This window comes from Mesoplodon densirostris, chromosome 10, assembly GCF_025265405.1.
Source record: "Mesoplodon densirostris isolate mMesDen1 chromosome 10, mMesDen1 primary haplotype, whole genome shotgun sequence".
NCBI classification, from domain to species: domain Eukaryota; kingdom Metazoa; phylum Chordata; class Mammalia; order Artiodactyla; family Ziphiidae; genus Mesoplodon; species Mesoplodon densirostris.
Window position 1 is genome coordinate 32,211,956 of NC_082670.1, and position 27,660 is coordinate 32,239,615.

Below are 27,660 nucleotides of genomic sequence, written 5' to 3' on the forward strand. Positions count from 1 at the left end.
TCTGTCTGGAATTGCCCTTGACCAAGGGAGCTGCCATGCCCAAGATCATGTGCCCTTCCTGGGGCATCCCATGGCCAATCGATGATAGACTCGTGAGTACAAAGGCCTGGCACCATCACCCCAACTCAAGGCCACTCTGAAGGAACAACCCATTTGCGAACCCCCGATAGGGTGAGCCAAGGTAGCTGTTGAGGCTGCGTCAAAACTCAGCATCTACTCTGCCCAGTGCTCCTTCCTTCAGTCCTCCTCAGATGTTGATACTCAGGGCACATCCCAATAAGCCTACTGCATGAACATCTCTGTTGCAGAGTCAATGTACAGAGGACTCAGACTTTTAGACAGGAAATCACTGAAGAACTGTGAGCAGAGATAAGACAGTCTGATCTGAGTATTAGGTTAGACTTCTAGGTTGACTTTTTTCTTTTTAGAAATGTTGCTGTACTGTCTTCTAGCTTGTATTGCTTCTGATGAAAAATCTGCAGTTATCCTTATCTTTGCTTTCTCTGTATGTAATGTTTTCTACTCCTCTGGCTACTTTTACGATTTTCTCTTTATCACTGTTTTTAAGCTACTTGAGTATGATGTGCCTTGGTGTAGTTGTATGAATGTTTCTTTTTTTTTAAGTTTTTAAAAAATATTTATTTATTTATTTGGCTGCGTCTGGTCTTAGTTGTAGCACATGGGATCTTTCGTTGCAGTGCTTGGGCTTTGTTGCCGTGCACGAGCTTCTCTCTAGTTGTGGCATGCGGGCTTATTTGCCTCTAGTTGTGGCATGGCCTGTGGGATCTTAGTTCCCCAACCAGGGATCGAACCCAAGTCCCCTGCACTGGAAGGTGGATCTTTAACCACTGGGCCACCAGGGAAGTCCCTGTATGCATGTTTCTTGTGCTTGGGGTTTGTTGAGCATCTTGTATCTGTGGATTTATAGTTTTCATCAAGTTCAGAAAACTTTTGGCCACAATTTACTCAGATATTTTTTCTGCTCTTCTCTTTCCTTCAGGGACTCCAAATACTCTGTCTACTAGGCTGCTTGAAGTTGTCCTGCAGTTCACTGAGCTTTGTTCATTTTTTTCCCAGTCTTTTCTCTCACCGTGTTTCATTTTGGATAGTTTCTACTGCTATTTATTCAAGTTTATTCATCTTTGCTTTTGCAGCATGTAATCTGGTATGAATCCCATTCAATGTATTTTTTTTTTGTAGTTTACATTTCTAGAAGTTTGACCTGGGTCTTTTAAAAATCTACCATATTTAATTTTCCTTCTAACTTCTTAAACACATGGAATAGTAATAACTCTTTTAATGAACTGTCTACTAATTTTATTATCGGAATCATTTCTGAAACCATTTCAGTTGGTTTATCTTTGCGCTGTAGGTCATACATTTCTGCTCCTTTCCATAGTGTAATTTTTAAAATTGGATGCCAAATATTGTTAATTTTACCTTGTGGTGTCCTGGATATTTTTGTGCTTCAGTAAATACTCTTGAGCTTTGTTCTGGGATGCAATTAATTTACTTAGAAACAGTTTGATCCTTTCAAGGCTTACTTTTTAAGTCTTCGTTAGGAGGGAACTGAGAAGCATCTAGTCTGGGCCTAATTTTCCCCACCATTGAGGCAAACACTTTGGTATCATTTACTCAATGCCCCAAGAATTATGAGGTTTTACCCCTTCAGCTGGAGGGAAAGGCATGATTTCCATTTTGTGTGGGGTCCAAAGATTGTTCTCTCTGTTCATTTCAGATGGTTCTTTTCCCACCTCAGATACTTTCCTCACACATATGTGCTGATCAGTCCTCAGCTGACTGTCCCAGGGAACCCTCTGAACATTCCAGAGCTCTCTCTCCTATCCTGTGCTCTGTCCCGCAAGCTAGCTGCCTTGGCCTCCCCTTCCATCTCCTCAGCTCAAGGAGACAGCCAGGCTCAGCCTGGATCCCTCCTACCTGCAGCCTAGAAACCCTGCAGACAATACACTCACCTGGCTTGTTTCGTCTTTCAGGAGTCACTGTCTTAGGCCGCCTGATGGCCAATGGTCAAACGTCATTGTTTCATGTATCCTCCCAGTTTTTTGGTTGTTGAACATGGGAAGGTATACAGCAAAGAAAACCATCAACAAGATGAAAAGGCAGCCTACGAAGTGGGAGAAAATATTACAAATCATATATCTGATGAGCAGCTAATATCTAAAAAATATAAAGAATTCATACAACTCGAAAAAATCTGATTTAAAAATGGGTAGAGGATCTGAATAGACATTTTCCCAAAGAAGACGAACAAATGACCAACAGATACGTGAGAAGGTGCTTAACATCATTAATCATCAGGAAAATGTAAATCAAAACCACAATGAAGACTCCCCTGGTGGTGCAGTGGTTAAGAATCCACCTGCCAATGCAGGGGACACGGGTTCGAGCCCTGGTCTGGGAAGATCCCACGTGCCGAGGGGCAACTAAGCCCACGCACTGAAACCACTGAGCCTGCGGTCTAGAGCCCGAGACCCACAACTACTGAGCCCGTGCGCCACAACTACTGAAGCCAGCGCACCTAAAGCCCGTGCTCCACAACAAGAGAAGCCACCACAATGAGAAGCCCGCGCAATGAAACGAAGAGTAACCCCAGCTTGCCGCAACTAGAGAAAGCCCATGCGCAGCAATGAAGACCCAACGCAGCCAAAAATAAATAAATAAATAAATAAAATAATTAATTAATTTTTAAAAAACACAATGAGATACCACCTCATACTTGTCAGGATGGGTATTATCAAAAAGACAAGAGGGGGTGCCCTGGTGGTCCAGTGGTTAGGACTCTGCACTTTCACTGCCGCGGACCCAGGTTCAATCCCTGGACAGGGAACTAAGATCCATCAGGCCGCACAGTGTGGCCAAAAATAAATAAATAAATAAATAAATGACAAATAACAAGTATTGGTGAGAATGTGGAGAAAAGGGAACACTTGTGTCCTGTCAGTGGAGATGTGTGTATATATATATATGTAATGGAATATTATTCAGCCATAAAGAAAGGAAATCCAGCCAGTCACAACAACATGGATGGACCCTGAGGGCTTTAAGCTAAGTGAAATAAGTCAGACAGAAAAACACAGATACTATATCATATCACTTATATGTGAAATCTGAAAAAAATGACCTCGTAGATACAGAGAACAGACTGATAGTTGCCAGAAGTGGAGTGTGGGGGTAGGTGAAATAGGTTGATGTGGTCAAAAAGTACAGACTTCCAATAATAAGATAATAAAGTCCTGGGGATGGTGACGGTAGTTAACAATACTGTATTGTATATTTGAAAGTTGCTAAGAGAGTAGATCTTAAAGTTCTCAACACAAGAAAACAATCTGTGACTATGTGTGGTGATGGATGTTAACTAAACTTATTGTGGTGATCGTTTCAAAATACATACGTGTATCATATTATTATATTATATACCTGAAACTAATATAATGTTATATGTCAATTATATCTCAAACTTTAAAAAATCCACATAGGAGGGCTTCCCTGGTGGCGCAGCGGTTGAGAGTCCGCCTGCTGATGCAGGGGACACGGGTGTCCTGCCCCGGTCCGGGAAGATCCCACATGCCGCGGAGCAGCTGGGCCTGTGAGCCATGGCCGCTGAGCCTGAGCGTCCGGAGCCTGTGCTCCGCAACGGGAGAGGCCACAACAATGAGAGGCCTGCGTACCGCAAAAAAAAAAAAAAAAAAAAAAAAAAAAAACACATAGGAGAAAGCATGACAAACAAACAAAAAGAAGCGAGGAAAAAGCATAGTAAATATAAAAGATGAAACAGGATAATAGGAAAAACCTCCAAACATATACGTAATCACAATAAATATAAATTGACAAAGTTCACTGATTAATAGAACATCGGCTTTTTAAAAATGCAGATATAAGCTGCTTACTAAAGACACACTTGGAATACAGAAAGGTTGAAACAAAAGGTGTAAAAATATATGAGTCCAAAAGAATTTATTAGGAAAAAAAGTGGGTCACTTCATAAGGACAAAATGCATACTACCAAGAACATATAACAATTCTGAACTTGTACTCACCTCCTAGTCTCAGAATACAAAGTAAAAATAGTTAAAATTACAAGAAAAAAAATTTTTAATCCACTGTCAAAGGGAGATTTTAACAAAATTACCTCAGTAATTGATAAATCAAATAAGCAAAAAAAAAAAAATTGTAAGGATATAGAAGTTTTGAAAATAAAAGTATAACAAGCATGATCTAAGGTATATGTGTGTATAGACTATCATATATATAAATAATATATTATCTACTATATATCTATTTTAAGTATTAGGTTATTTTTATACATAGATATCAATACTATATACATACATATCTATTATATATACAATAGATAGTGCAATATATGTATATTTATAATATGTATAATATATTATAATATAATATATATGGATCTGAAATAGATATAACAAAATTTTAAGATTTGATGAAACTGGGTAGTGGATACAAGGATATTTGATATACTATTCTTCATTCTTTTCTCATACTTGCAAAATTTTCTAATAAATTTTAAAATTCATAATTACTCACAAGAAAATACAAAACTGAGCGCTAAAGCTGAGTCTCCTGTTTTGGCCTTTATAGATTCCCGACCCAGGAAAGACGAGGACTAGGACCCCAGATGTTCCCCACTTTCACAAAATTGTCCTCATAAATGACGTCACCAGCAAGAAAACAGCCTAGACGCTGGGATGGGGAGGAAATCAAACTAAGAATGTACCTGAGTAGGTGGGTATAGTATATATTAGGTATAATATATATTGGGGCAGAAAACCTCAGCCCTGCTCTCTCTACAACATTCTGAGAAAGGAAAGTCACATTTGAAAAACAAAGAAACAAAATATAAGGAAGGGTAAATCTGCTCCCTGCTACTCCTTCTTGGCTGGAAGTGATATTTGATCTGGGTGTTAATTGCTGGAGTGCAAGGATAAACCGGAAGGAATACCCCCCATGCTTGATTTCTACTTTCTTTGAATCTCTCCACTCATCGCACATCCCTACATGACATTGATTTGATTTCTACTCTTGAGCTAACTCTGGCCCTTCTCCAAGCCAAACAGAGTCTCAAGTCTCAGATGCCTCTTCACTCCTTTTTTTTTAGTTCTTTGAGTGCCCACTGAGTGTCTCACACAAAACACATGCTTAAAAAAATGTATCCCCAAAGCTATAGATTAAAAGAGACTTAAAAGGCCTATAAAACAATGAAGAAGTTTAAAGTATATGACGAGGGATGCACATTGGGTGATAAAACCATAAAGAAACATAAGGAAGTTTATTTTTGTCCTTACCGTAAAAGTAAGGGCAGTGGTTACTTTTGGAGGGAATGAGGAGGCAGAGATTGGGATTGGGCACATGGAAACTTCTGAGTGGGAGAAGCTCTATTTCTTGACATGCATGAGTGGTAGTTATAAGAGTATTTTATTATACTTCATTTGCCTTAAGGTGGTTTTCTGCTGGTGAGTTTTATTTTAATATTAAGACATTTTTATTGGTATATCCAATGAATAAATGAATGAATGGGTCTGGGCATTGAGAATCCATGGTTGCTAACTTCAAACAAGAAAGACATCCAGGCATTCTGTGCCCCGTGATGGGAGCACACACCACCACCTGTGACGTAGTCTAGCCCCAGATTGAACCTGAATCTGGTCACACCTCTAGATCCAACTCCAATTTATAGCACAAAGGAACACTTTAAATGGCACTACAGGTATATCATCAGTCAACTCCAGACTGTAAGAACCTCTGCAGGACAGTTGAGGGGAGGAGAGAAGATATGCAAGGGGAATGTGTTGATTAAAATAGACTTAAAAGGCATGTCAACCAATCACAATATGTGGACTTGATGTGGCTCCTGATTTTATTTTTATTATTTATTTATTTATTTTTAATAGTTGTTATCTGTATTTCTGTGAGTCCGGAATCAAAGTGTGTCTCTCATAGGTTGTAATCAAGTTATTTATTTATTTATTTATTTATTTGGCTGTGTTGGGTCTTCATTGCTGCGTGTGCGCTTTCTCTAGTTGCAGAGAACGGGGGTTCCTTTTTGTTGTGGTGCATGAGCTTCTAGTTGTGGTGGCTTTTCTTGTTGCAGAGCACAGGGTCTAGAAGCTTGGGCTTCAGTAGTCGTGGCTCGCAGGCTCTAGAGCGCAGGCTCAGTATGTGTGGCGCACAGGCTTAGTTGCTCCGTGACGTGTGGGATCTTCCCGGACCAGGGCTCAAACCCGTGTCCCCTGCACTGGCAGGCAGATTCTTAACCACTGCGTCACCAGGGAGGTCCCGTGGCTCCTGATTTTAAACAAATAAATTGTAAACAAACATTTATAACATAATTGGATATACCAATAAAAACATACAATTCAAATTTGAACACTGATAAAATATTTGATGACAGTAAGAAAATCTTACTAAATTTTTCAGCTCTGATAATAGTATTATCGTTATATTTTTTAAAGAAAAAAGGTATTTTTTAGAGACACATTAAAATATTTACAGGGCTTCCCTGGTGGCACAGTGGTTAAGAATCCGCCTGCCAGTGCAAGGGACATGGGTTCGAGTCCTGGCCCGGGAAGATCCCACATGCTGCGGAGCAACTAAGCCCGTGCGCCACACATATTGAGCCTGTGCTCTAGAGCCCATGAGCTACAACTACTGAGCCCATGTGCCACAACTACTGAAGCCTGCGTGCCTAGAGCCCGTGCTCCAAAACAAGAGAAGCCACCGCGATGAGAAGCCTGCACACTGCAAGGAAGAGTAGTTCCTGCTCGCTGCAACTAGAGAAAAAAGCCCGCACGCAGCAACGAAGACCCAACGCAGCAAAAAAAAAAAAAAAAAAAAAAAAATTACAAATGAATTAATCTTCAATTTGCTTTTTCTCACATAACTTCTTTTTAATTCATCTGTATTTGTTACAACTTTTAAAGGAGGATGTGACCTGAGCACTACATTTCCATTCACAAAACTTGCTCTCAGTTACTTTTCAAACGGCTTTACAACATGCCTAGGTAGGCTTATAATCTTGCTACTCTAAACAATACTTTTCTTTGGAAAATAAGCCCTATGTATGGATAGTGACTCCCATCAAGTTGGTTCAGTTTAGCATACCAATTTCTAGAGGCCTGGCACATGCAGTTGATAACTACAGGGGATGGAAGTTTTAAAAAGTAGATCCCAGAAGATGAAAAGTTGCTTTAACGAATATTTTTCTTTTAAACATCAAGGTATATGCTTCAGAACACTTCAGTGACAAAAGATTTGGTCTACTAAAGAATCCGCTTGATAGCTAGACACTTCAGACCACGAAGTTAACATAGGTTACATACACCTTACAACAAACGCTACTTGCGTCTGTTAAAATAAGATTCCATCTGTTAAAATGCCAGTATGAAACTAGAAAAGAACTAGCTGTGCTTTAATGCCTAAAGTATCACAGTATCATACTTAGTAGAAAGAAATCTTATCTTCCCCTTAAGTAGTTGTCAAGCCATACAGATTTTTAAATGTAACAAAAAAACACTTGAAAACATATTATCAGAGGGAATGGAGACAGTGTTGAACACGTAGCCAATTTGCATCACAATAGGACAGCAAGGAAGTTGAATATGCATGTAGGTGAAACAAGATCATAAATTGGTCATAAATTGATAATTGTTGAATCTCATTATATTGATACTACTTACTATTTTCAGCACTTTATTTTTGCCTTTTTAAAAACAGCGTTAGGGCTTCCCTGGTGGCGCAGTAGTTGGGAATCCGCCTGCCAATGCAGGGAACACAGGTTCGAGCCCTGATCCGGGAAGATCCCACATACTGCGGAACAACAAAGCCCATGCGCCACAACTACTGAGCCTGCGCCCTAGAGCCCAAGAGCCACAACTACTGAAGCCCGTGTGCCACGACTACGGAAGCCCGCGTGCCTAGAGCCCGTGCTCTGCAACAAGAGAAGCCACCGCAATGAGAAGCCCGTGCACCGCAATGAAGAGTAGCCCCCACTCGTCACAACCAGAGAAAAGCCCACGTGCAGCAATGAAGACCCAACGCAGCCAAAAATAAAATTAATAAAATAAATTTATAAAAATAAATAAATAAAAACAGTTTTATGAGGAATAACTTACATGTCAATAAAATTTGCCATTTGTAAGTGTACAATTTAATATTTTGTAAATTTATAGAGTTGTGCAGTCTTCACTACAGTCCAGTTTTCGAACATCTCCATCACCCCAAAAGATTTCCTTGGGCCCTACCCTGCAGTCAGTTCCCACTCCCACCCCAGCCCTCCACTGCTCTGCTTTCTGTATCTCTAAATATGCCCTTTCTGGACATTTCACTTAAATACAGTCATGCAATAGATAGTCTTCTGCTGCTCCCTTTACTGTTATACAAGTTGGATACACTGACCTGCCCACCACCGTTGCTCCCCCAGCCCATCACTTAGTGCCCTGTCCCTCCGACTCAGGCCTCTCTGCATTGAGGCAAGGATCTGAGCTGCCAGCCGTGGCTGGCTCTGCATCCTCACCCAACTCAGCTGTGGACACAGAACCAATCGCAGGGCTTTATATCGCATTTAGAGAAACAGACAAAATATCTCTCTCTTCTTTCTCCTTCAGCCTGAGGTGGGGATGCTAGGCACATTAGAAGTGTGGGAGCTAAGGAGACGGAGGCTGGCTTATTTTCTTGAAGACACCGAGGCAGAAGCAAGATGCTCTGTGTCTATATGTGCACGTGTGTTCCTCACCTGTGGCAAGAACCAGAGGACGGCATGACCGAGGGTAGGGAGAGTGAAGGAGGTTGCCCCTCAAGGCCTCTGGCCCCTGAGGCCAGCCTCCTAAGTATGCACCTGTGGCTGTGTATGTGAAGGTGCTGAGAGCACTAGTGCACAGCTGTGCACACACGTTTGCCCCATGGTTCGTGTATCTTTGGAGCTGGGCCCATCAGAGGACAGAGATAGCCTAAGATGTCTTTGCCTTCTCTTTGTGTCTTTGCATTCTAAAAAAATGGTTATTGGGTTTCCCTGGTAGCGCAGTGGTTGGGAGTCCGCCTGCCGATGCAGGGGACACGGGTTCGTGCCCCAGTCCGGGAGGATCCCACATGCCACGGAGTGGCTGGGCCCGTGAGCCATGGCCGCTGAGCCTACGCGTCCGAAGCCTGTGCTCTGCAACGGGGGAGGCCCCAGCAGTGAGAGGCCTGCGTACAGCAAAAAAAATAAAATAAAATAAAAAAATAAAAAAATGGTTATTGTGTCTGCTCTGTCACCCCATGCTTTGGTATTTTATAGTTAATCAGGAAGAATTCAGAAGAAACCTCCAATGATGCACTCCTCTGGGGAATGGGATCTGGGTCTCAGGTCTCCCTTTCCACTGTGTACTCTCTCATTCCATTTGAAATTTTTGTCCTATATTTGTGTAATTTTCAAAACAAAATGAGGGAGAAATCATTGTTATTACCAGTGAGCCATGGTGTGTTTGCCTGGCTCCCTGCAGACTCTGCTTCTATTAGCTTAGTCTAGGGCTGAGCAGATTACAAAGTGCTATCAAATGCAGCTGCTCATTTAATCCACTCATTCATTCAACAAATATTTGATAAATGTTTCCTATGTGCCAGGCACAATTTTAGAAGCTAGGGATAAAAATACAGAGAAAAATCCCTGCCCTTCTGGGGATTTACATTCTACTGAGTGTAGAAAGACATACAACAAAATTAATCAGTTGTATGGTAATGAGAGGAGAAAAGACAAGGCACAGGAGGGTGATAGGGATGGGAGGCTGCCATATTGAAGAGGGTGGTCAGGGAAGGTGACCTGAACAGACTTGGAGGAGGTAAGGGAGTGACCAGGGAGCTCTCTGGGAGAAAAGGGCTCCAGAGAACAGCAAATGCAAAGGATCGGAGGCAAGAGCATGCCCAGCTTGCTTGAGGAAGAGCCAGAAAGGCAGCGTGGCTGCAAAACAGCCAGTGAGAGTAATGGAGCTGGGATGAGAGAGGTAAGAGGGTCACCAGATCGGGTGGGGCTGGTGGGCCACTGCAGGGCTTTTGGGTTTTACCCCAAGTGAGGTGGGAGCCATTGGAGGGTTTGGCTGAGGAGGACATGACCTAACGAATGTGTTCACAGGGTTCCCCCGCTGGAGACCAGACTGTGTAGCAGGGAAGTGAGGTGACCGTGAGGAGGCTGCTGAGAGAGGTGGTGGAGGTGTAACCACGCAGGACCTTATGGGATCTTCCCGGGACAGACCCCTCTCCCATATCCTCTGCTTTAGCTGCTCTCTGAAGTACATAGGTAACAGTATCTGCACATTTTCTGAGTTGTTTGGCAGATGCTCAAATCACCACCAAATGGAAGAAATTAACTACCTGATGACCATGAGCTCGTAGCCCCCAGACTTAAGGGAACCTGAGGATTGATCATGTTCACCCCTGTGACACAGCCTGTTACCTCACCATCAACCAATCAGAGAATTGTGCTCAAGTTAATCTCCTGCCCTGGGACTCCTCTCCCTCGCCTGGCCTTTAAAAATGCATTCCTGAACCCCAAAGGGGAGTTTCGGTTTTTTGAGCGCTCCTGTCCTGAACTCCTTGCTTGGAGCCCTGCAGTAATCGCTGCCCTTTCCTTCACCACAACCAGGCGTCTGCAGAGAGGCTTTACTGTGGGGTGGGGGTGGGGCTGACCCAAGGTTGGTTCCCCAACAGGTGGGCGTCAGAGTCTGTATTTATCTGGAAAGGAGAAGCCACCCGTAGGGGTTGCCGATGGATTGGAGGTAGGGTTTGATGGAAAGAGAAGAGTCAAAACTGACTCCAAGCTTTGGGAGCTGAGGAGCTGGGAGGATGAAGTTGCCTTTGGCAGAGACGCGGTGGCCTGGGGGCGGCGGGGAGCAGTGTAAAAGATCGGGAGGACCCCGCCTTCTGCCTGGACGAGTTAAAAGAAGTCCGGGAGGCGGTGGATTCCCACACGTGGGTACTGTTGACGTCTCCATTTCACAAGTGTGGACACTCCTGCACCGGAGCCCCGCGGGCTGGCCGGATCACGTGCCGTAGGCGGGCGCCCCCTGGCGCGGGGAGGGAAGTGCGGCGGCGGCGGCCGGAGCGCGGGGAGCCGGGCGGCCCCTCCTTGTACTTCGGCGGGAGCATCCCCGGCGGACGCGAGGACCGGGAGCTGTACGGGCGGATCGTGTCGCGGCTGCGGCGCTTTGGGGCGGAGCTCACCGAGCACTTGGCGGCCGCCGATCAGGGCGCGGACGGTGAGGGGCGCGGACGGCCAGAAGGGCGAGGGCAGGTCCGGCCTCTCGACCCAGGCCCGCTCTCTTGCGGGGAAGCTCCCAGCAGGGCCCCTCCCCTGCCCGATAAGGAAAGGCTGCCCGCGTGCGTCCGACCTGTGAGCCCACTCTCCGCATTCAGTTACTATCTTGACCTTTGGGTCCTTGGAAAACTTTTTCGGGCTTTTTCCGGAGGCGTTTGTAGAGAGGAGCAGAACGGGAGTGGGCCGGGCAGCTTCAGCGAGATGCCTCACCCGCTGGCATCTTGTCTCCCACCTAGGACTAAAGCTTTCTCTCCTGCTACCCCTCTTTGGGCCGAGGTATCAGCCCTCCCTCAGACCCGACAGACCCCAGCTCCCGCGACCACCGTCTCTCTCAGGCCCTCTGATCTGTTACCAGTATGTGCTGCTCCTGCGGCGTGATTGGCCCGGAATCTGGCTGACTTTCTACTTTGGAAATGGTGCCAGAACTCTTGTACTTCTCAGAAAACCTTAAATGTTCTCCCCTTTCCCCACCAGGGGCAGATCCAGGATCTGAGGGACCCAATGCAATTCTGGGCAACCTCTTTAAAAAGACGAAATCACAAATCACAATTGTTGGGGCTTTTGGAAGGGCCTGTGCAAGCCAGGGACCCTGAAGCTTAAGTCTTTTTGGTTTCAGGGTCTGAGCCCCCCTGCCTGGTGGCTCTCCAACTTTACTGTGCTCAACAATCATCTGCGGGAGCATGTTGAAAATGCAGATTATGGGATAAAGCCTTAGAGTCTATTTTTAAGAAGTTCTCCAGTTATCCTGCTCTGATGTGGGGGGCTGTGAGCCTCGTGCTCCTAGTGGATTTTAATCAAGCTGGAAAGCTGGGCTCCTTGCCCTGTGACCCCAGCGCCTCTCCTGCCTTCCTTGCCAACACCCCTACTGGTTACACTCTGCATTCCAGCACTGGTTCTCAAACTTACCTGGCTATGAGAATCACCTGGAGATCGGCCTGGGCTCATTGACACCTGGGTCTTTGTAGTTTGGTCAAGTTCTCGGGCGGTTCTCATACCCACCACAGTTTGAGAGCCTATGAGGCCCTAGTTTCCCTGCACGGGGCCAGCCTCTTGCTACTGCCTGCCTTTCCCCCACCTGGAATGCGATTCCTCCTTCTCTCCACCCCAATCACGGACCCATGGTGAATTAGTTCTTCCTTCCCTTCATCTCATCTGTATCACTCCTCTGGCCCTAATCACACATCCCCCTGCACAGGAGTAAATTTTTCTTTCGGGCTGTTTCATTTCCTCACTCATTTTCATGGAATCTTAGTGTTGGGTGGGCCCTTGGAGGTCATCTCTTCTGGCTCCCCGCTTCCATGAGCAGGGTGGGCCTTGGGGGGGGGGTCGACAGCAGAGGAGAGGAACTGAGGACCAGGGCGGGCCCTTGACCAGCTTTCCCTCAACCACAGGGGAAGAGGCTGCTGGGGGCGACAGGCTCATCCATGAGCAGGACCTGGCCTGGCTGCAGCAGGCAGAGGGTGAGTGGCGCTCCCCCCTGCCTGCAAACTCCCCTGGGGTCTTAGATCCCCTGGACATGCCTGGCCTCCCCACCTAGAAGGGACTTTCTAGAGCTCCCTCCCCACTACAGCCAGACTCTGTCATGTCTCCCTTACAAGCCCAAGTGAGCCTTGGTCTCCTCTTTCTTCCCAGTTGTTGTGTAGAAGTGGCCCAGCAGCCCTCTCTGGGTATAGGCTATGAGCTGGACCGGGCCGTGGCCCGCAATAAACCAGTCCTGTGCCTGTTCCGCCCGCAGTCTGACCAAGGTGAGCACCCCCAGCCCTGGATGGCCGCCCCTGCCTCCCTCCCCAGCTCTCTGAGGACCCCACCCTCCGCTCCTTCCTTGTGGGGGCTCTGAGCAGTGCCCACCCAAAAAGGGACAGGAAAGGGAGGGGAGGGGGGAGGGGGGGAGGCAGCCACCTTCACCTCCCTCCTCCTTCCCAGCGCTCTCAGCCACGATCCGGGGATCAGCCGAAGGCTCGCAGGTCCAGGTGTGGGGCTACGAGGCGGCAGAGGCGGCGGCCGTGCTGGATGGGTACTTTGCAGGGGATCCTCCCGAGCGGTGGCTGCTCCCCTGACCCCACTACTTGACTTCACCCCAGCTCATTAAATTCTCCTGACCCCAGACTTGCTCTAGTACCATTCCTACCCCTTAGCCCCAGTACCAGATTCATGGCATGTTTACATTCTAACTTTCCGTCTGTGTGAGAGTGGGGTGGGGGCAGGTCCCCCGTAATATCCTCTTAACACCCCACTTCACTTCAAGATGTAGAGACCCTTTAAAGATCCACAGGCTCCCAAGATGAGGATACTTCCTAACGCCCTCAAGCTCCCCCCAGGAACACTCAGGAGTGTGGAGGAAGATGATCGATCGTGGGAGTGGCCATTCCTCTCTGTCTCTGATGCAGGGCTGGGTCTGGGGCAAGTGGGCCAGCCTGTACCTGGCCCTGTATCACGTGGACCTTTATTTCCCTTTATCGGTGTAAGTCACACAGGTCTGCCGTGGGCTTTCTCTGAGGATGGAAGTCTGGACGCCTAAAGAAAACAGTAAAGGAGGAGGAGGGCTGGGTGTGTGCGATGGAGGGGCAAGTTGAAGTGGCCCATTGAGGAAGCTGTCTGGTCTGCTTCCAGAGAAGTATATGAAAAAAAGAAGTTTATTCAGTGAACAGAAGACGGTGCCACAGACACTGGTAACCGCCTACCCTCACGACACGGGGAGGGTGCACTCCTGAGCCCGTGGCCCCAGGACTCTGGCGGCTCCAGCGCTCCCTGCATCCTACCCCTCAGTCGTAGCCCTCGTCATCTTCCTCCTCGTCGCCGAAGAAGAAAGTCTCTCGGTCCAGGTTCTCAGACTCCTCGTCATAGGAGAAGCTGTCATTGTCCAGCTCCTCTTCGAACTCATCCTGCTGCCACTCAGGCACATCGTCCTCGTCGTCGTCGTCGTCGTCGTCCTCCTCCTCCTCCTCCACCTGCAGCCCCGAGGAGCCCTGGGGCCTGGGAGAGCGCCTCGCTCAGCCCCAGAGGAAGCCGAGCGCCTCCCACGCCCCCTCGGTGGCTCCGCCCCCTCCACTCACTGACTGCCGGGCATGTTGGATCCTTTCGCCTCCCGGGCCTCTGATGATGGGCTCTGGAGACCAACCCGGAAATCCTGGAAAGGAGACGGGAGGATGCGGGGAGCAGGAGAGTAGAGGACACGGGGCCTCTGTGCCCAGCCTCGCTTCACCCAGCGTCCTCTGAGGGCCGAGGGGGGCCCGGCCCCTGCCAGGAATGCCCCCCCGCTCAGCACCGCCCTCCACAAGCCACTGCCTCTGTGTTATGTGACTCAGAGGTGGTCTCCAGGGACCCAGGATACTGCGGTGAGGCACCACCCCCACTTCCCATGTATGTTCACACCTTCTCTGCCCAAGTTACTACCAGTCCGTAAGCTCCCTGAGGGTGGGATTCCTACTTTAGACTTGACATCAGAGTATTAGAGCCAGAAAGAACCTCAGATCCCCTATTCTGGTGGATGCCAGTCCCTTGCCCCCAGTCCTAGGATTCTAAATCCACCTTTGCAAAGAGTCTTCTGAAGAAGCTCCCCAAGTGATTCTGGGGAGCAAGCAACTGGCCAAATACCCTTGATCTGGGATAACCAACTCCATTTTGCAGGAAATGCCAGGTGGCTAAGGGGCAGGCCTGGGAGCTGAGATGCATGCCAGGTCCATTTACCCTTGACACCTTTCCTTCAGGATCCCCCAGGGCGGCCAGGCTGGGCGGGCAGCTACCTGGGTGGAGTGCTGCAGGATGGCCAGCAGCCGCTCCTGGATCCGCCGCAGCAGCTCCAGGCCCGTGCTGAGGTGCTCCGCCCGCAGGAGGCGCAGCGAGGAGCCCAGGTCTCTGCAGCGCAGCAGGGTCTCTTCTGCAGAGGGGGCAGGGCACGGGGGCTCCCTCCCTTCTTCCCGTCCTTCCACAGATGCATACTGGACGCCCACTATGTGCCACCCTCATCTACCGGGGCCTAGCGCCTAGAGGTGGGGACAGGTCGTAACCAAAGCAAAGGTCGGGTGAAGGGCTCTGTACTGTGTACCTGAGGACTGGAACTTTATAACCATGATAAGGCTATGAAGGACAGGAAGGGGACAGAATGAAGGTGGGCAGCTGGCTCTGGTCACCCACCCGTTTGTGTGTCGGGGGTGGGTGCTGGGGGAGAGGGGGCAGGAGAGAGCACTGAGTGGGCAGGGGGCTCACCCAGGAGGATCTGCAGGGCGTTGGTGTGCAGCTCCAGGGCCTCGGTCTGCTGTTCCACCACGTCCATGTGCTCCGTGTCCTGGTTGTAGAAGCTGTACACGCAGGCGTAGGCCAGCACCTGCGGAGCCCAGGCCGCTGCTCCCGCTGAGGCCGCCTCCCACCAGCTTCTTCCTCCCTCCCTCCCTCCCTCTCCCAGCCCACCAGACCCCTGGGCACATCGCCCCCCTGCCCCGCCCCACACCTTTCGAGCCTGCTCGAGACCCCGGCAGGCGTCACTGAGGAAGGTGAAGGATCTGGGCGGGGGCACCTCGTGGATGGCAGACACGCGGTTCTGCAAGTTCACAGCAAAGTCCTGCGCAGGGAAGGCGGTCAGTGCCAGCACGCGCATCCCCACCCAGTCAGAAGAGCACTCGTCCCGTTGGGACCTCTAGCCTCTGCCCGGCCATCTGGCCCAGCCCTCTGACCTCCTCACCGACCCAGCTGTCTCTCCCGCTGCTCACCCGGGCCTGGTGATGGAAAGTACACCTCTCATTATAGTCCTGGAACCGCTTCTCCTGGCGAGCTGCTTTGCTTACCTGGTAAAGACAGGTCGAGAGGGCTGTCGGGTGCTTGGCAGGACAGGAGGTTAATAATCAGGCCAACTACCATTCATGGAGGCCTTCGGATGCTTTACCCAGATTTTCTCATTCAATTCTCATAACTGTGAGGTAGGTCAGACTATCATCCCCTTTTACAGATAAGGGCGCTGAGGCCTGGACAGGTTAACTGAGTACACAGTGGAGCCAGGCTCTGACTCAGAGTCCTTGCTCTGCTCTGGGCTGGTGCTTCCTGGGAGCGCCCAGCCCGCCCCGGCCTCTCTGTAGCCACCTCGGTGTGAGACGTCTGACTCCGGAGCTGAAGGTCTTCATGCACAGACCTCCCAAGGTAGAACTCTAAGCACCTGTAGGCCCAGGTGGCTTCCGTCTTCTCCCCACTGAGCCTTCACCCCAACAGCTGTTCGGCTGCTTGGGACACAGAGACGTCTGTGCCCAGGCCCTGCAGCAGCACCTCATCCTGACCGCCCTTGGGCCTCTGCCCCTCCTCCCGGCGCCGGCCCCTTACCATGGCGGAGCAGTTGTAATAGTCTTTGTGATTTGGCTTCCAGGACTTGAGGCAGCGCCAGCAGAATCCATGGTTGCATTTGGCACAAGTCATGCTGTGGAGGAAGCTAGCTGGTCAGAGGGCTCCTGCCTCTGGCCAGGGCCACGGCAGGAATGCCCAGGGCCTGGACACACCACTGAAGAGGCCCTGGTCCCTCTCATGCCCTCTTAGTCTCCTTAACCTTACCAATCCTTACTGACCACACCCTGGCTTCTGAATACCCCTCTACAGCGTAGGCTTAAAAGTGGGGGAAGGAACACTCAGACCCAGGAATCACTCTGGAGGGTGCAGCGAAGGGGGCTGAGTAACGGCCCTTGTTTGCTGAGCTTTCGGGTAGGCCCACTGCCCCTTCCTTCCGCCAGGACTCCCACCCTCTCCCATGCCCCCCGACCCTGCCGGTGCCCACAGTGCCCCCTTCTTACTGCAGACACCCCTCGTTCTTCTCGATGGGAGCCTGACAGCTGGGACAGCGCTTGGAGATGAGCTTGGCCAGATGCTTGCTCTGGGCCTCCACGCTCATGCCATCGTAGTAGCCACCATCGTCCACCCACTGAGACATGTGGCCACAGCTGGCAGGGTAGTGCGCCTAGAGCAGGAGGGGCAGTGAGGACGCAGCCCAGCCCTTACTGCGGGGAGGTGGGGAGGTCAGGTCTGGAGGACGGCAGCGTGGGGAGGACAGGGAAGAGTCCTTGTGGGTGGCAGGGAGAGGTGTGGATCCCGGCTCCAGGACAGAGCCAGGTGGGCACCCACCTCAGGGAAGCTACAGTTGAAGCAGGAGGCCCAGCCGCACTTGGAGCAGCTGGTCCCACAGCCCAGGCCCTGGCGGCACAGGATGCGGTCGCAGCCCTGGGGGTTGGTGCACCAGGTCAGGTTGGCACAGCTCTCCACGTAGCCACGCAGGAGGGCCTTCTCGTACTGTGGGGACGCAGGTGCCACGAGGTGAGGGCCTGGCTCTCCGGATGCCACACCTCCGGGCCCCCCCCACGCCGCGTGTCCGCCCACTTCCTGGGGCTGTGCACTGGAGCCTCTCCGAGGAGGCGGTACCTTGGAGATGACCTCTGGCGAGGAGATGATGGTGCGGATGAAGGCCCCCGTGGGCTGGGCGGGGCAGTCGGCAATGGGGCAGGTGCAGTTCAGCACAAGGTTCTGCTCAATTCGAGTTGTCAGGTACTCCTTCCAGCAAGACTGGGAGGGACACAGGAGCAGCCGCTCAGGGGCAGCGCGGGAGCAGCACAAGTGTGACTCACCTACCACCCCTCCCTGATGGCGCACGAGGCCAGAGACAAGCCTGCTTCTACAGCCCCGAAACTGACCCTAAGATTTCCGGCCTCCATGGGTCTTCCTGAGATTGGCCCAAATGACCGTTCACTTTGCGGATGTGCAGACCGTGGTAATGTAATTATAACTATTGTTGGGATGGATGTGAAGGGAATGGGAAAGGAGAATCATGAAAAAGGAGAAGGTTCAAGTTCTAAGAAAGATTTGGAGACAGCAAGAAGGTCAGAGAGAAAGGAGGCCCGGGGGCCTGGCCAGGGTCACTGCCCCACAGCTGCAGCCTCGCCTCCCGCTCCACTGCTCACCTCAGTGCCTGTCTCGATGCTCCCGCTTCCCCAGACTCAACCCCCTCCACAAAGCAGCCTCGCCAGCTGCACCCCCAAATCCTCATCAGCCACCCCAGTGCTGGAGCTCTCACAACTCTCGAATCCTTTTCTTGCTGCCACGTCACTGCCCGCGCCAACACAGGCCATCATCCCCTCACCCCTCAACTGCCGCGGGAGCCGGTCCCATCAGTGCGCTTCCTTCCCCCATCGCTCCTGACACCATGAGCACCCGAGCCTCCAAAAGACTCCATTAACAACCCTTTCCCTCACACTGCCGACGGCGGGCGGCCGAGCTTCCCCAAAGGATGCATCCAACCCCTGGAGAGTCCCCCAGGTGGTTTCAAAGCTCCAGGATAAATAAGAAACACTTCACCAGACTATTTTCACTCAAAGTACTAAACAAAACGAACCCCTTCTATAGTGAAACAAGCCCAGATAAACTGGGAAGTTGAATGCAAAATTCTTGCATTTTTGAGATCATACAGGGGAAACTTCTCCAAAGTCAGACCCCCACGCTTGCAAGCACACAGGCCATGAGGGCCCCTCACCACCATGGGGTGGGAGCCCTGCCCTGTAGGACGAAGGCCAGCATCTCAGTTCAGAGCCCACTCCACCGCCACAAGGAGCCCCTCTGCTTTGGGTGTGCCCTTGGCTTTTGCTGCCCAGCCAAGTGGAATATGGTCTCCAGCTTGGACTGCCCCTCCCGCCCTCTGCCACTCAAGCCTCACCCTGGGAAGCCACCTCCGACTGCTCCAGACCCCAGGATTTCCTGTCTGATCGCTCCTGCATTGCCACTGGCTCCCCTTTGGCTGGGACCTCTGCCATCAGCCTGCTTTTCCTCAGTCCCATTTTCCGGCTCCCCGTCTCTTCACTTCTACAGGGTCGGGGTACAGCTTGGGCCTGCTCTTCTCTCCCTGGGTGTTGCCAGCCAGGCCTCTCCACTTAATTCCAAATTCAAAAATCCACTGTCCACTTGCCAGTCCCACACAGGTGTCCAACAAAGCAAAAGCAGCTCAAACTTCACTTGGCCAAAACAGACTGAATTTCCCCTCAAAAATCTGCCCTTCAGCCCAAACATTTTCCCCAACTCAGTAGAAGATGACACATCCCCTCCTCCCAGATGCTCAGGTCAAAAACCCAGGAACTGCCTTGATTCCCTTTTCCTAAGCCACCAACACCTGTCAGCTCTATCTCCAAATGCATCCCAATCCGTCCCCTCCCCTCTTCACTGTCCCTAGGCCCAGCTGCCACCAACTCTTGCCTCTTTGTACAACAGTGTCCCTACTTCCACTCTTGTTCCATCCAAGTCTTTTCTCCACAAAAAGTGATCTTTTCAAAAATGAAAATCAGATCATATCATCTCCCTGCTTAAAACCCACCAGGGCTTCCCATAAATTAAAGGCCACTGTCCACCAACCCAACCCATCTGGGCCCCTGTCCACCTCCCAAATCGCCTCTCCTTCTGCTGTCCCACCAGTTTGCTCACCTACCTCACAGAACTATTTTGGGAATTAAGCAAGATGATGTGTGTAGAACAGCACAATGGCCCAGAGTGAGTCCCCCATAAATATTAGCTGTGGTTAGTATTAGCTCTCGGGTCCTTGCCAGTTGGGGTTTCCCCACTCCCTCACGCAGCACCCAGAGCTGTGCACGTAGTAAGTCCATGACAAGTATTAGTTGAATGAAAAAGTGAAAGTGTAAAGGAAATAATTAAGAACCCGGAAAAAGGGAGCAGAGGCAACTATGTGAGAAGAGTAACCTGAAGCCGAGCAAAAGGGAAGGAGAAAAAAGTACAAGGACACACGCACGCAAACGCACACAGCCCCGGTCACCCACCACTGGGGCAGCGCTGCTGAGAGAGGCGACTAGAATTCAGGGCAACAAGGGAGCTCATCCTGCTAAGCAGATGGGTTTGGGCACCGGTCCCACAAGCTGTGAGGCAGGGAAGATGAGGCACTCAGTACCCGGCTTCCTGCCTCAGCCCCTCCCCCTGTGAGGACCACTCCCTCTCCATCTACAACCTTCTCTGCCTCAGCTTTACCGCAGCCTGACTTCTCATGCTTCCCTCTGCTTTTGTGCTATTTTTTGGTTTAAACCATTCCTTCTTATTTTTATATTAAATGAGAGTATATATGGTAAAAATAAGTGATGATGTTCTGGGACAAAGAGCCTTGAATGGTGATAAGGAAACCATAAACTACAGTCATCACCAATTTCATAACACTTTTCATTTAGAAAGTACCTTGATTCTGTATGTGTGTGTGTATCTATCTATCTACCTATCTACCTACCTATCTACCTATAGTTCTCAAATTTGGCTGAACACTGGAATCACCTGAGGAGCTTTTAAAACTCCAGATGCTTGGGTTTCACCTTCAGAGATTCTAACTGGTCTGGGGTACAGTTTGAGCATCGGGATTTTTCAAAGCTCCCAGCGATTATAATATGCAGCAAAATTACCTTACAGCAGTAGTGCATGCAGCACAGAGAGGGCAAGTCGTCGTCGGGCTCCAGGGGGCTGACACACACAGGGCAGTGGTCCGGGCGTGCAGGGGCAGCCTGGGCCTGGGGGACGCACAGCCCGGCCGCCAGCAGCAGTGGCTCGGGGTTATCGCTGTAGCGCTGCAGCAGCTGTTCGGCGCCCCAATGCGAATGAGCCAGAAGGTGCTGAGCCACGTCTGGCTCTAGGTTCAGCGTCTCCTGCACCTGCCGCACCGTGTGCTCCATCAACCCTTCCACCTCCTGGGGGCTCATGGTGCGGCCCGCAGGCAGCTGTAGGGATGCTAGGGCGGCCACAACTTCCGGGCTTGAGGGAGAGAAGAGTCAGCGGTCAGTCTTGCTGCCCTGCTTATCCAACCTGCTAGCTGAACCCCACCCTGGTCCCCCAGTCCCCGCTTGCACATCTCCATCCACACTTGCTTAACCAACCTGAGGATAACCATCCAACTGTCAGAGCACAGCCCCCACAGGAGCATTTCTAAGAGTGGGGGGCTGGCAGTTGCAATGACTGGGGGCACTACAGGAATCTAGTGGGCAGGGGTCACGATGCTAATTGACCTACAGTGGATGGGACAATCCTACTGCAGGTGCCGCCCAAAATACTACCAGGGTGTCTGGTGAGAAACAATCTACAGCTTTACGCCTCAAAGTGCGGTCTGTGGACCAGCAGCCTAAGTGTCACCGGGAGCTCAACTGAATTTGAACGTGTGTGCATGTGAAAGTTGGAGAAAGGTTACTCTAGAGAACTTGCCTTACACACAGTGTGAACAGCAGGCATAAAAATAGAGCCATAACAACTCCTGGTGAACTGGAGCTGATGTAAAAAGCTTTAGGGGTGCCAGCTACTTAGGGGAATCCTACGGCAAATTCCTCTGTAGAACAGACTTCCTGAAAGCTAGAATTTGTATATTTCACTGAGCAAAGTGCATGGTTAGTACTCAATACATATCTGCATAATATTTCAATTTTGCTTAGAATGAAAGACATCCAGAAAGGAGTTTACATGTCTGGGTCCCTTGCCTAAGGGCTGGCTTTAGGAGGCTGAGGAGAGCAAGGCCCCTGCTTGGGAAGGAGGCAGAGAAGGGGACGACAGTGCTGGGAGGGGGAATGAAGGCTAGCAAAATGGGGGAGATAACAGGGACAGGGAAAATGGGGTTAGACAAAGAAAGAAATGAAATATTTTTCCACTGGGAGCCTGACTTTGGCGCTACGAACCCTCCCACGTCACTGCAGTGCTGTCTGTCCTGGGTGGCAGTAAGGGGACAGAGCTAGGGGTGGCTACCTAGGCTTGGAGGTCTCGGAGGTCTGGCTGCCACATAAGGGGACCTCTGCCTGACCTCGGCAGGGCCCCATGGGCTCCGGGCTGGCATACATCAGGATCTGGGGGCGGTCATCCCGTCGTTCCACGTAGCCCTGGCCCAGGAGGTGCAGGATGCAAGAGAGGACATCGGTGCTGGTACAGGCCACACCCCCGGCAACAGCGCGGCCCAGGCTTCCAGGGGGATTTGGACCCTTCTGCCAGGCCTCCAGCACCTGGACGGGAGGAGAGGAAACAGGCGGGACGCTTTTACCCAGAGAAGCCAGCTTGCCTGGGTTCAATGCCCGGCTCTGCCCTTACTAGCTGTGTGACTATGGACCAGTTACTAATTCATGCCTCATTTTTCTTATCTGTCAAATGAGAACAATAATAATAATAGTAATAATAATAATAACTCCACCACCACCTACCTCATAGTATTTTTGTGTGGATTAAATGACTTAATCACGTGAACTCTTAGAATAAAGCCTGGCACTTGGTCAGCACTCATGTCTGGTCTCTACCTTCTGTCTAACTGCCCGTCGGGAATAGAAAACCCAAATGGAAATGTCACCCTTCCAGGTCTTGGGCTGAGACAGCTCACCTTCCCTGTGATGACCCCTGCCTCCAACCCCACCCCCAAGCACGACTCCCTCCCTCTCCCACCACCACCATGGTCTCCTCTGCCTACCAGACAAACCAGCTGGTCGACATGGAGGCCCTTCTCTCCGTGGGCCTTGAGGATACGGACAAGAAGACAGCTCAAGAGGTTCCTCTTCTGCTCCAGGGCTCGGCCCTCGTCCTCCTCTACGTTCAGGTACGTCTGGGGAGGTAGCAGCCACAGGGCCTCCCCACGGGGCCAGCGCCCAGGCTCACGGAGCTGCAGCACACCTGGAACCCGCTCCCAGTCAGCGCCCGAGGAGGGGAAGGGACAGGGGAGTGGGGGCAGGGGGACCCCATCCTCACCCCCTACACCACCCCCTCCCGGAGAGCCCCGCCCCTCGGAGCAGAGGCGCAGCCCAGCCCCCCTCAGACCTACCTCCACGGGGGAAGTCCTGACCCTCCTGCAGGGTCAAAGGGCCGCTGTCAGCGGTGAGGGGCAGGAGTGCCTGGAGCAGCAGCTTGGGGCTGAGGTCAGAATTCTTCAGCAGAGCCTCTACTGACACCTCCTGGTCAGGAGAAGCAGGGCCAGTCAGGAGAAGACAGTCAAGGGAAAGGAAAATAAGAGGGAGGACAGAAGGAAGGAGGGAGAGACTTGAGAAGAACAGTGACAGACAAAGCAGAGAAGAAGACAGCGAGAGGCCAAGGAGCTGAGGCACCTCCGTCTGATTGAAATTCAACAGCAGCCACATCTGCACGGTGGACACATGGAGGGTCTGGTCCCCAAACTGCAGCTCAGCCCGGCCCAGCCATGTCCACTGCAGTCGCCGATGTGGTCCCATGTCCAGGACTGGATGGTTCTGACCTGGGAAAGTGTTGAGGGAAAATGTGGAGACAGAGTAGGGGAAACAAGGGGTCAGCGTTGAGGTGAGGGTGCACCATTCGCCAAACTTTGCTAGTCTCTGTGGGGAGCAGGGCTCAGCATTCACAGACACAGAGGTGCCTCGTCCAGCATCCAGAGCTCAGCCTCCTCTGTGTCTGCCACAGGGACCTGGGAGCCCACCCTGAGCCTAGCCCTGCGCCAGGCGAGCTCCACGGCAGAAACACCAGAGAGGAGAGCTGGGTTTTGCTCCCAGGGAGCCGACAGTTTTAAAGACCCGCTGGGCTAGGTCTCTTCCTTCTTCTGTGAGCCTGGGCTGTTTGCTCAGACTAGAAAACAAGGATGCTGTCAAAGGGAGAGGGTATCAAAAGGAGCCAGCCTGAGAGGTGCTCTCTGGCCAAAGATGGGACAATGTGAAGATCAAAAAAAATAACACCTGCGATGAACTGAAACACATGAAATGTTTTAAAAGCCATGAGTTCAAAATGATATATTTTTTTAGAAGACCTCACCAGTCATCTTTGGAGGAAGCTAGAGAACCAACACATTATTTTGAAAACTGGTTAAAAATAAGGGGGAGGAGAAGAGAATCAAGCCTTTCCTGTATAAACTGTACTTCAGGGTAACCAAAAAGCTGATGAGAGGAAGTTTCTCTTTATAGAGGAAGCATTCTGGCTAACACATGGAGAGGGAATGACAGAAGCAGAATGTCACTAGCTCCTAACCCTAATGGCAATGAGAATGAATGAGAGTCTAGCAAACAGCTAATGGGAAATTATACATAATATATAAATTGGACAGACAACAGTGAAATCCACTGATCCACTTTAACATCAGAGAGAGAGACAGCCTCCAGGAGGAAGTACACGATACTACCTATGAAGTGCCCTTGCCTGAGAAATCAACCCTGAATCTGAATAAGCTCCTACATCTAAATATCGGTCTTCGGGAAAGCAGACAGAGTACGGTGCCTAGAGGACACCGTGTAGAAACAATCAACAAAATTCAGCCAATGGACAACTCTATTTGGACAACTACCCAGTTTACTCTACAAATGATTGCAAGGGGGAAGAAAACAGAGGCAGGAACCTATACATTAAGGGAGACAGGAGATATAACTCATCAAATGTAATGTGTGGGCTTTGTTTGGATCCTCAACAGGCAAAAAAAAAAAAAAAACCCTAATTTTAAAAGCTTGAGATAATTAGGGAAATATGAATATTGACTGTATATTTGATAATATTAGGAACTGTTACTAATTTCTGTAAGTTTGATAATTGTAGTGTCCTTGCTTTTAAAAAGAGAGTCCTCCCCTGGTGGCGCAGTGGTTAAGAGTCCGCCTGCCGATGCAGGGGATACGGGTTCGTGCCCCGGTCTGGGAGGATCCCATATGCCGCGGAGCGGCTGGGCCCGTGAGCCATGGCCGCTGGGCCTGCGCATCCGGAGCCTGTGCTCCGCAACGGGAGAGGCCGCAACAGTGAGAGGCCCGCATATCGCAAAAAGAAAAAAAAATAAAAATAAAAAAAAAAAAATAAAAAGAGAGTCCTGGGCCTCCCTGGTGGCGCAGTGGTTGAGAGTCCGCCTGCCGATGCAGGGGACACGGGTTCGTGCCCCGATCCCGGAGGATCCCACATGCCGCGGAGCGGCTGGGCCCGCGAGCCATGGCTGCGGAGCCTGTGTGTCCGGAGCCTGTGCTCCGCAACGGGAGAGGCCACAGCAGTGAGAGGCCCGCGTACAGCAAAAAATTAAAAAATTAAAAATAAATAAATAAATAAAAAGAGAGTCCTTACCTTAAATTTGAGGGCTAGGGAAAGCGGGTGGGGTACAAATGAAGCAAAATCGGCCATGAATTGATATATGTTGCTATACTGAAGTTTATCTATTCTGTCTACTTTTGTGTATGTCTAAAGTTTCTCACAGGGCTTCCCTGGTGGTGCAGTGGTTAAGAATCCACCTGCCAAGGCAGGGGTCACGGGTTCAAGCCCTGGTCCGGGAAGATCCCACATGCTGCGGAACCACTGAGCCCATGTACCACAACTACTGAGCTTGCGGTCTAGAGCCCGCGAGCCACAACTACTGAGCCCCTCGCGCCTAGAGCCCGTGCTCCGCAACAAGAGAAGCCACCAGAATGAGAAACCCACGCACCACCACAAAGAGTAGCCCCCTCTCGCCACAACTAGAGAAAGTCCGCGTGCAGCAACGAAGACCCAATGCAGCCAAAAAGAAATTATTAAATAAAATTTCTCATAATAAAATGATTTTTTAAATGACAGTGAAAATAAGCCATTCTGAAATAAAAACTGGTAAAAGTCTTCCAACAACATTCCATCAATTAAGAGACTTCTTCGTAAACAAAGCAACAAAGGATTAATCTCCAAAATATACAAAATATGAGCAGAACGATGCTTTGTGACCACCTAGAAGGGTGCGATAGGGAGGGTGGGAGGGGGACGTAAGAGGGAGGGGATATGGGGATATGTGTATATGTATGGCTGATTCACTTTGTTATACGGCAGAAGCTAACGCACCACTGTAGAGCAATTATATTCCAATAAACATGCTGAAAAACAAATCATTATGCTGTGACAGCCACCATCATCCCTTTAAAAAGTACAAGACAAGCTCTTTAACAATCAGACATTTTACATCATTCCTTTTACTCCTTGAAATTATATTTCCATTTCACTTCCCCCACAGAATTTTATCCTGATGTAAAACATTGATATTTTTATGCTTGACAGTCTTTTACTGATCAGTCTCTCATATATCACAGCAACAAAACATGTATGCAAATTTGTTTAAAATTTGTTTCTCATAACCGTAAATAATAATTATTATATTTTAAAAAATGAGTGGAAGATCTAAATAGACCTTTCTCCAAAGAAGACATACAGATAGCCAAAAAGCACATGAAAAGATGCTCAACATCACTAATTATTACAGAAATGCAAATCAAAACTACCATGAGGTATCACCTCACACCAGTCAGAATGGCCATCATCAAAAAATCTACAAACAGGGCTTCCCTGGTGGCACAGTGTTTAAGAGTCCGCCTGCCAATGCAGGGGTCACAGGTTCAAGCCCTGGTTCGGGAAGATCCCACATACCAAGGAGCAACTAAGCCTGTGCACCACAACTACCAAGCCTGTGCTCTAGAGCCCGCGAGCCACAACTACTGAAACCCACACGCCTAGAGCCTGTGCCCTGCAACAAGAAAAGCCACCGCAATGAGAAACCTGCAAACCGCAACGAAGAGTAGCCCCCGCCTGCTGCAACTAGAGAAAGCCCACACGTGGCAATGAAGACCCAATGCAGCCAAAAATAAAATAAAATAATATAAAAATAAATAAATTTTTAAAAAAATCTACAAACAATAAATGCTGGAGAGAGTGTGGAGAAAAGGGAACCCCTTCTACAATGTTGGTGGGAATGTAAATTGGTACTGCCACTATGGAGGAAAGCACGGAGGTTCCTTAAAAAACTAAAAACAGAGCTGCCATATGATCCAGCAATCCCACTCCTGGGTATATACCCAGAGAAAACCATAACTCGAAAAGATACATGCACCCCAGTGTTCACTGCAGCACTACTTACAATAGCCAGGACATGGAAGCAACCTAAATGTCCACTGACAGAGGAATGGATAAAGAAGATGTGGTACATATATACAATGGAATATTACTCAGCCATAAAAAAGAACGAAATAATGCCATTTGCAGCAACATGAATAGACCTAGAGATTGTCATACTGAGTGAAGTAAGTCAGACAGAGAAGGACAAATACCGTATAATATCACTTATATGTGGAATCTAAAAAAATGGTACAAATGAACTTACTTACAAAACAGAAACAGAGTCACAGATGTAGAAAACAAACTTATGGTTACCAGGAGGGAAGGGGGGTGGGGATAAATTGGGTGATTGGGATTGACATTTACATACTCCTTATATATAAAATAGATAACTAACAAGGACCTACTATACAGCACAGAGAACTCTACTCAATACTCTGTTATGACCTATATGGGAAAAGAGTCTAAAAGAGAGTGGCTATATGTGTATGTATAACTGATTCATGTGCTGTACGGCAGAAAGTAACACGACACTGTAA

At 49.7% G+C, this 27,660-nt stretch overlaps 1 protein-coding gene across 1 annotated transcript in view; it reads right to left on the reverse strand.

Annotated features, from left to right (window-relative positions):
• Positions 1-13,963: 13,963 nt before the first annotated feature.
• The window catches only part of CUL9 (cullin 9), a 38,209-nt gene continuing 24,512 nt past the window's right edge, over positions 13,964-27,660 (reverse strand). Inside the window, exons 27-41 of the mRNA XM_060109132.1 lie at positions 23,389-23,534; positions 23,109-23,238; positions 22,761-22,960; positions 22,055-22,305; positions 20,734-21,079; positions 17,717-17,857; positions 17,423-17,587; positions 17,095-17,258; positions 16,634-16,727; positions 16,033-16,107; positions 15,774-15,884; positions 15,533-15,650; positions 15,070-15,203; positions 14,380-14,453; positions 13,964-14,299 (exon numbers count right to left, since the gene is read on the reverse strand). Coding sequence (XP_059965115.1) covers positions 14,089-14,299; positions 14,380-14,453; positions 15,070-15,203; positions 15,533-15,650; positions 15,774-15,884; positions 16,033-16,107; positions 16,634-16,727; positions 17,095-17,258; positions 17,423-17,587; positions 17,717-17,857; positions 20,734-21,079; positions 22,055-22,305; positions 22,761-22,960; positions 23,109-23,238; positions 23,389-23,534 — 2,360 coding nt within the window. The 3' untranslated portion in view covers positions 13,964-14,088. The remainder of the gene's footprint in view (positions 14,300-14,379; positions 14,454-15,069; positions 15,204-15,532; positions 15,651-15,773; positions 15,885-16,032; positions 16,108-16,633; positions 16,728-17,094; positions 17,259-17,422; positions 17,588-17,716; positions 17,858-20,733; positions 21,080-22,054; positions 22,306-22,760; positions 22,961-23,108; positions 23,239-23,388; positions 23,535-27,660) is intronic.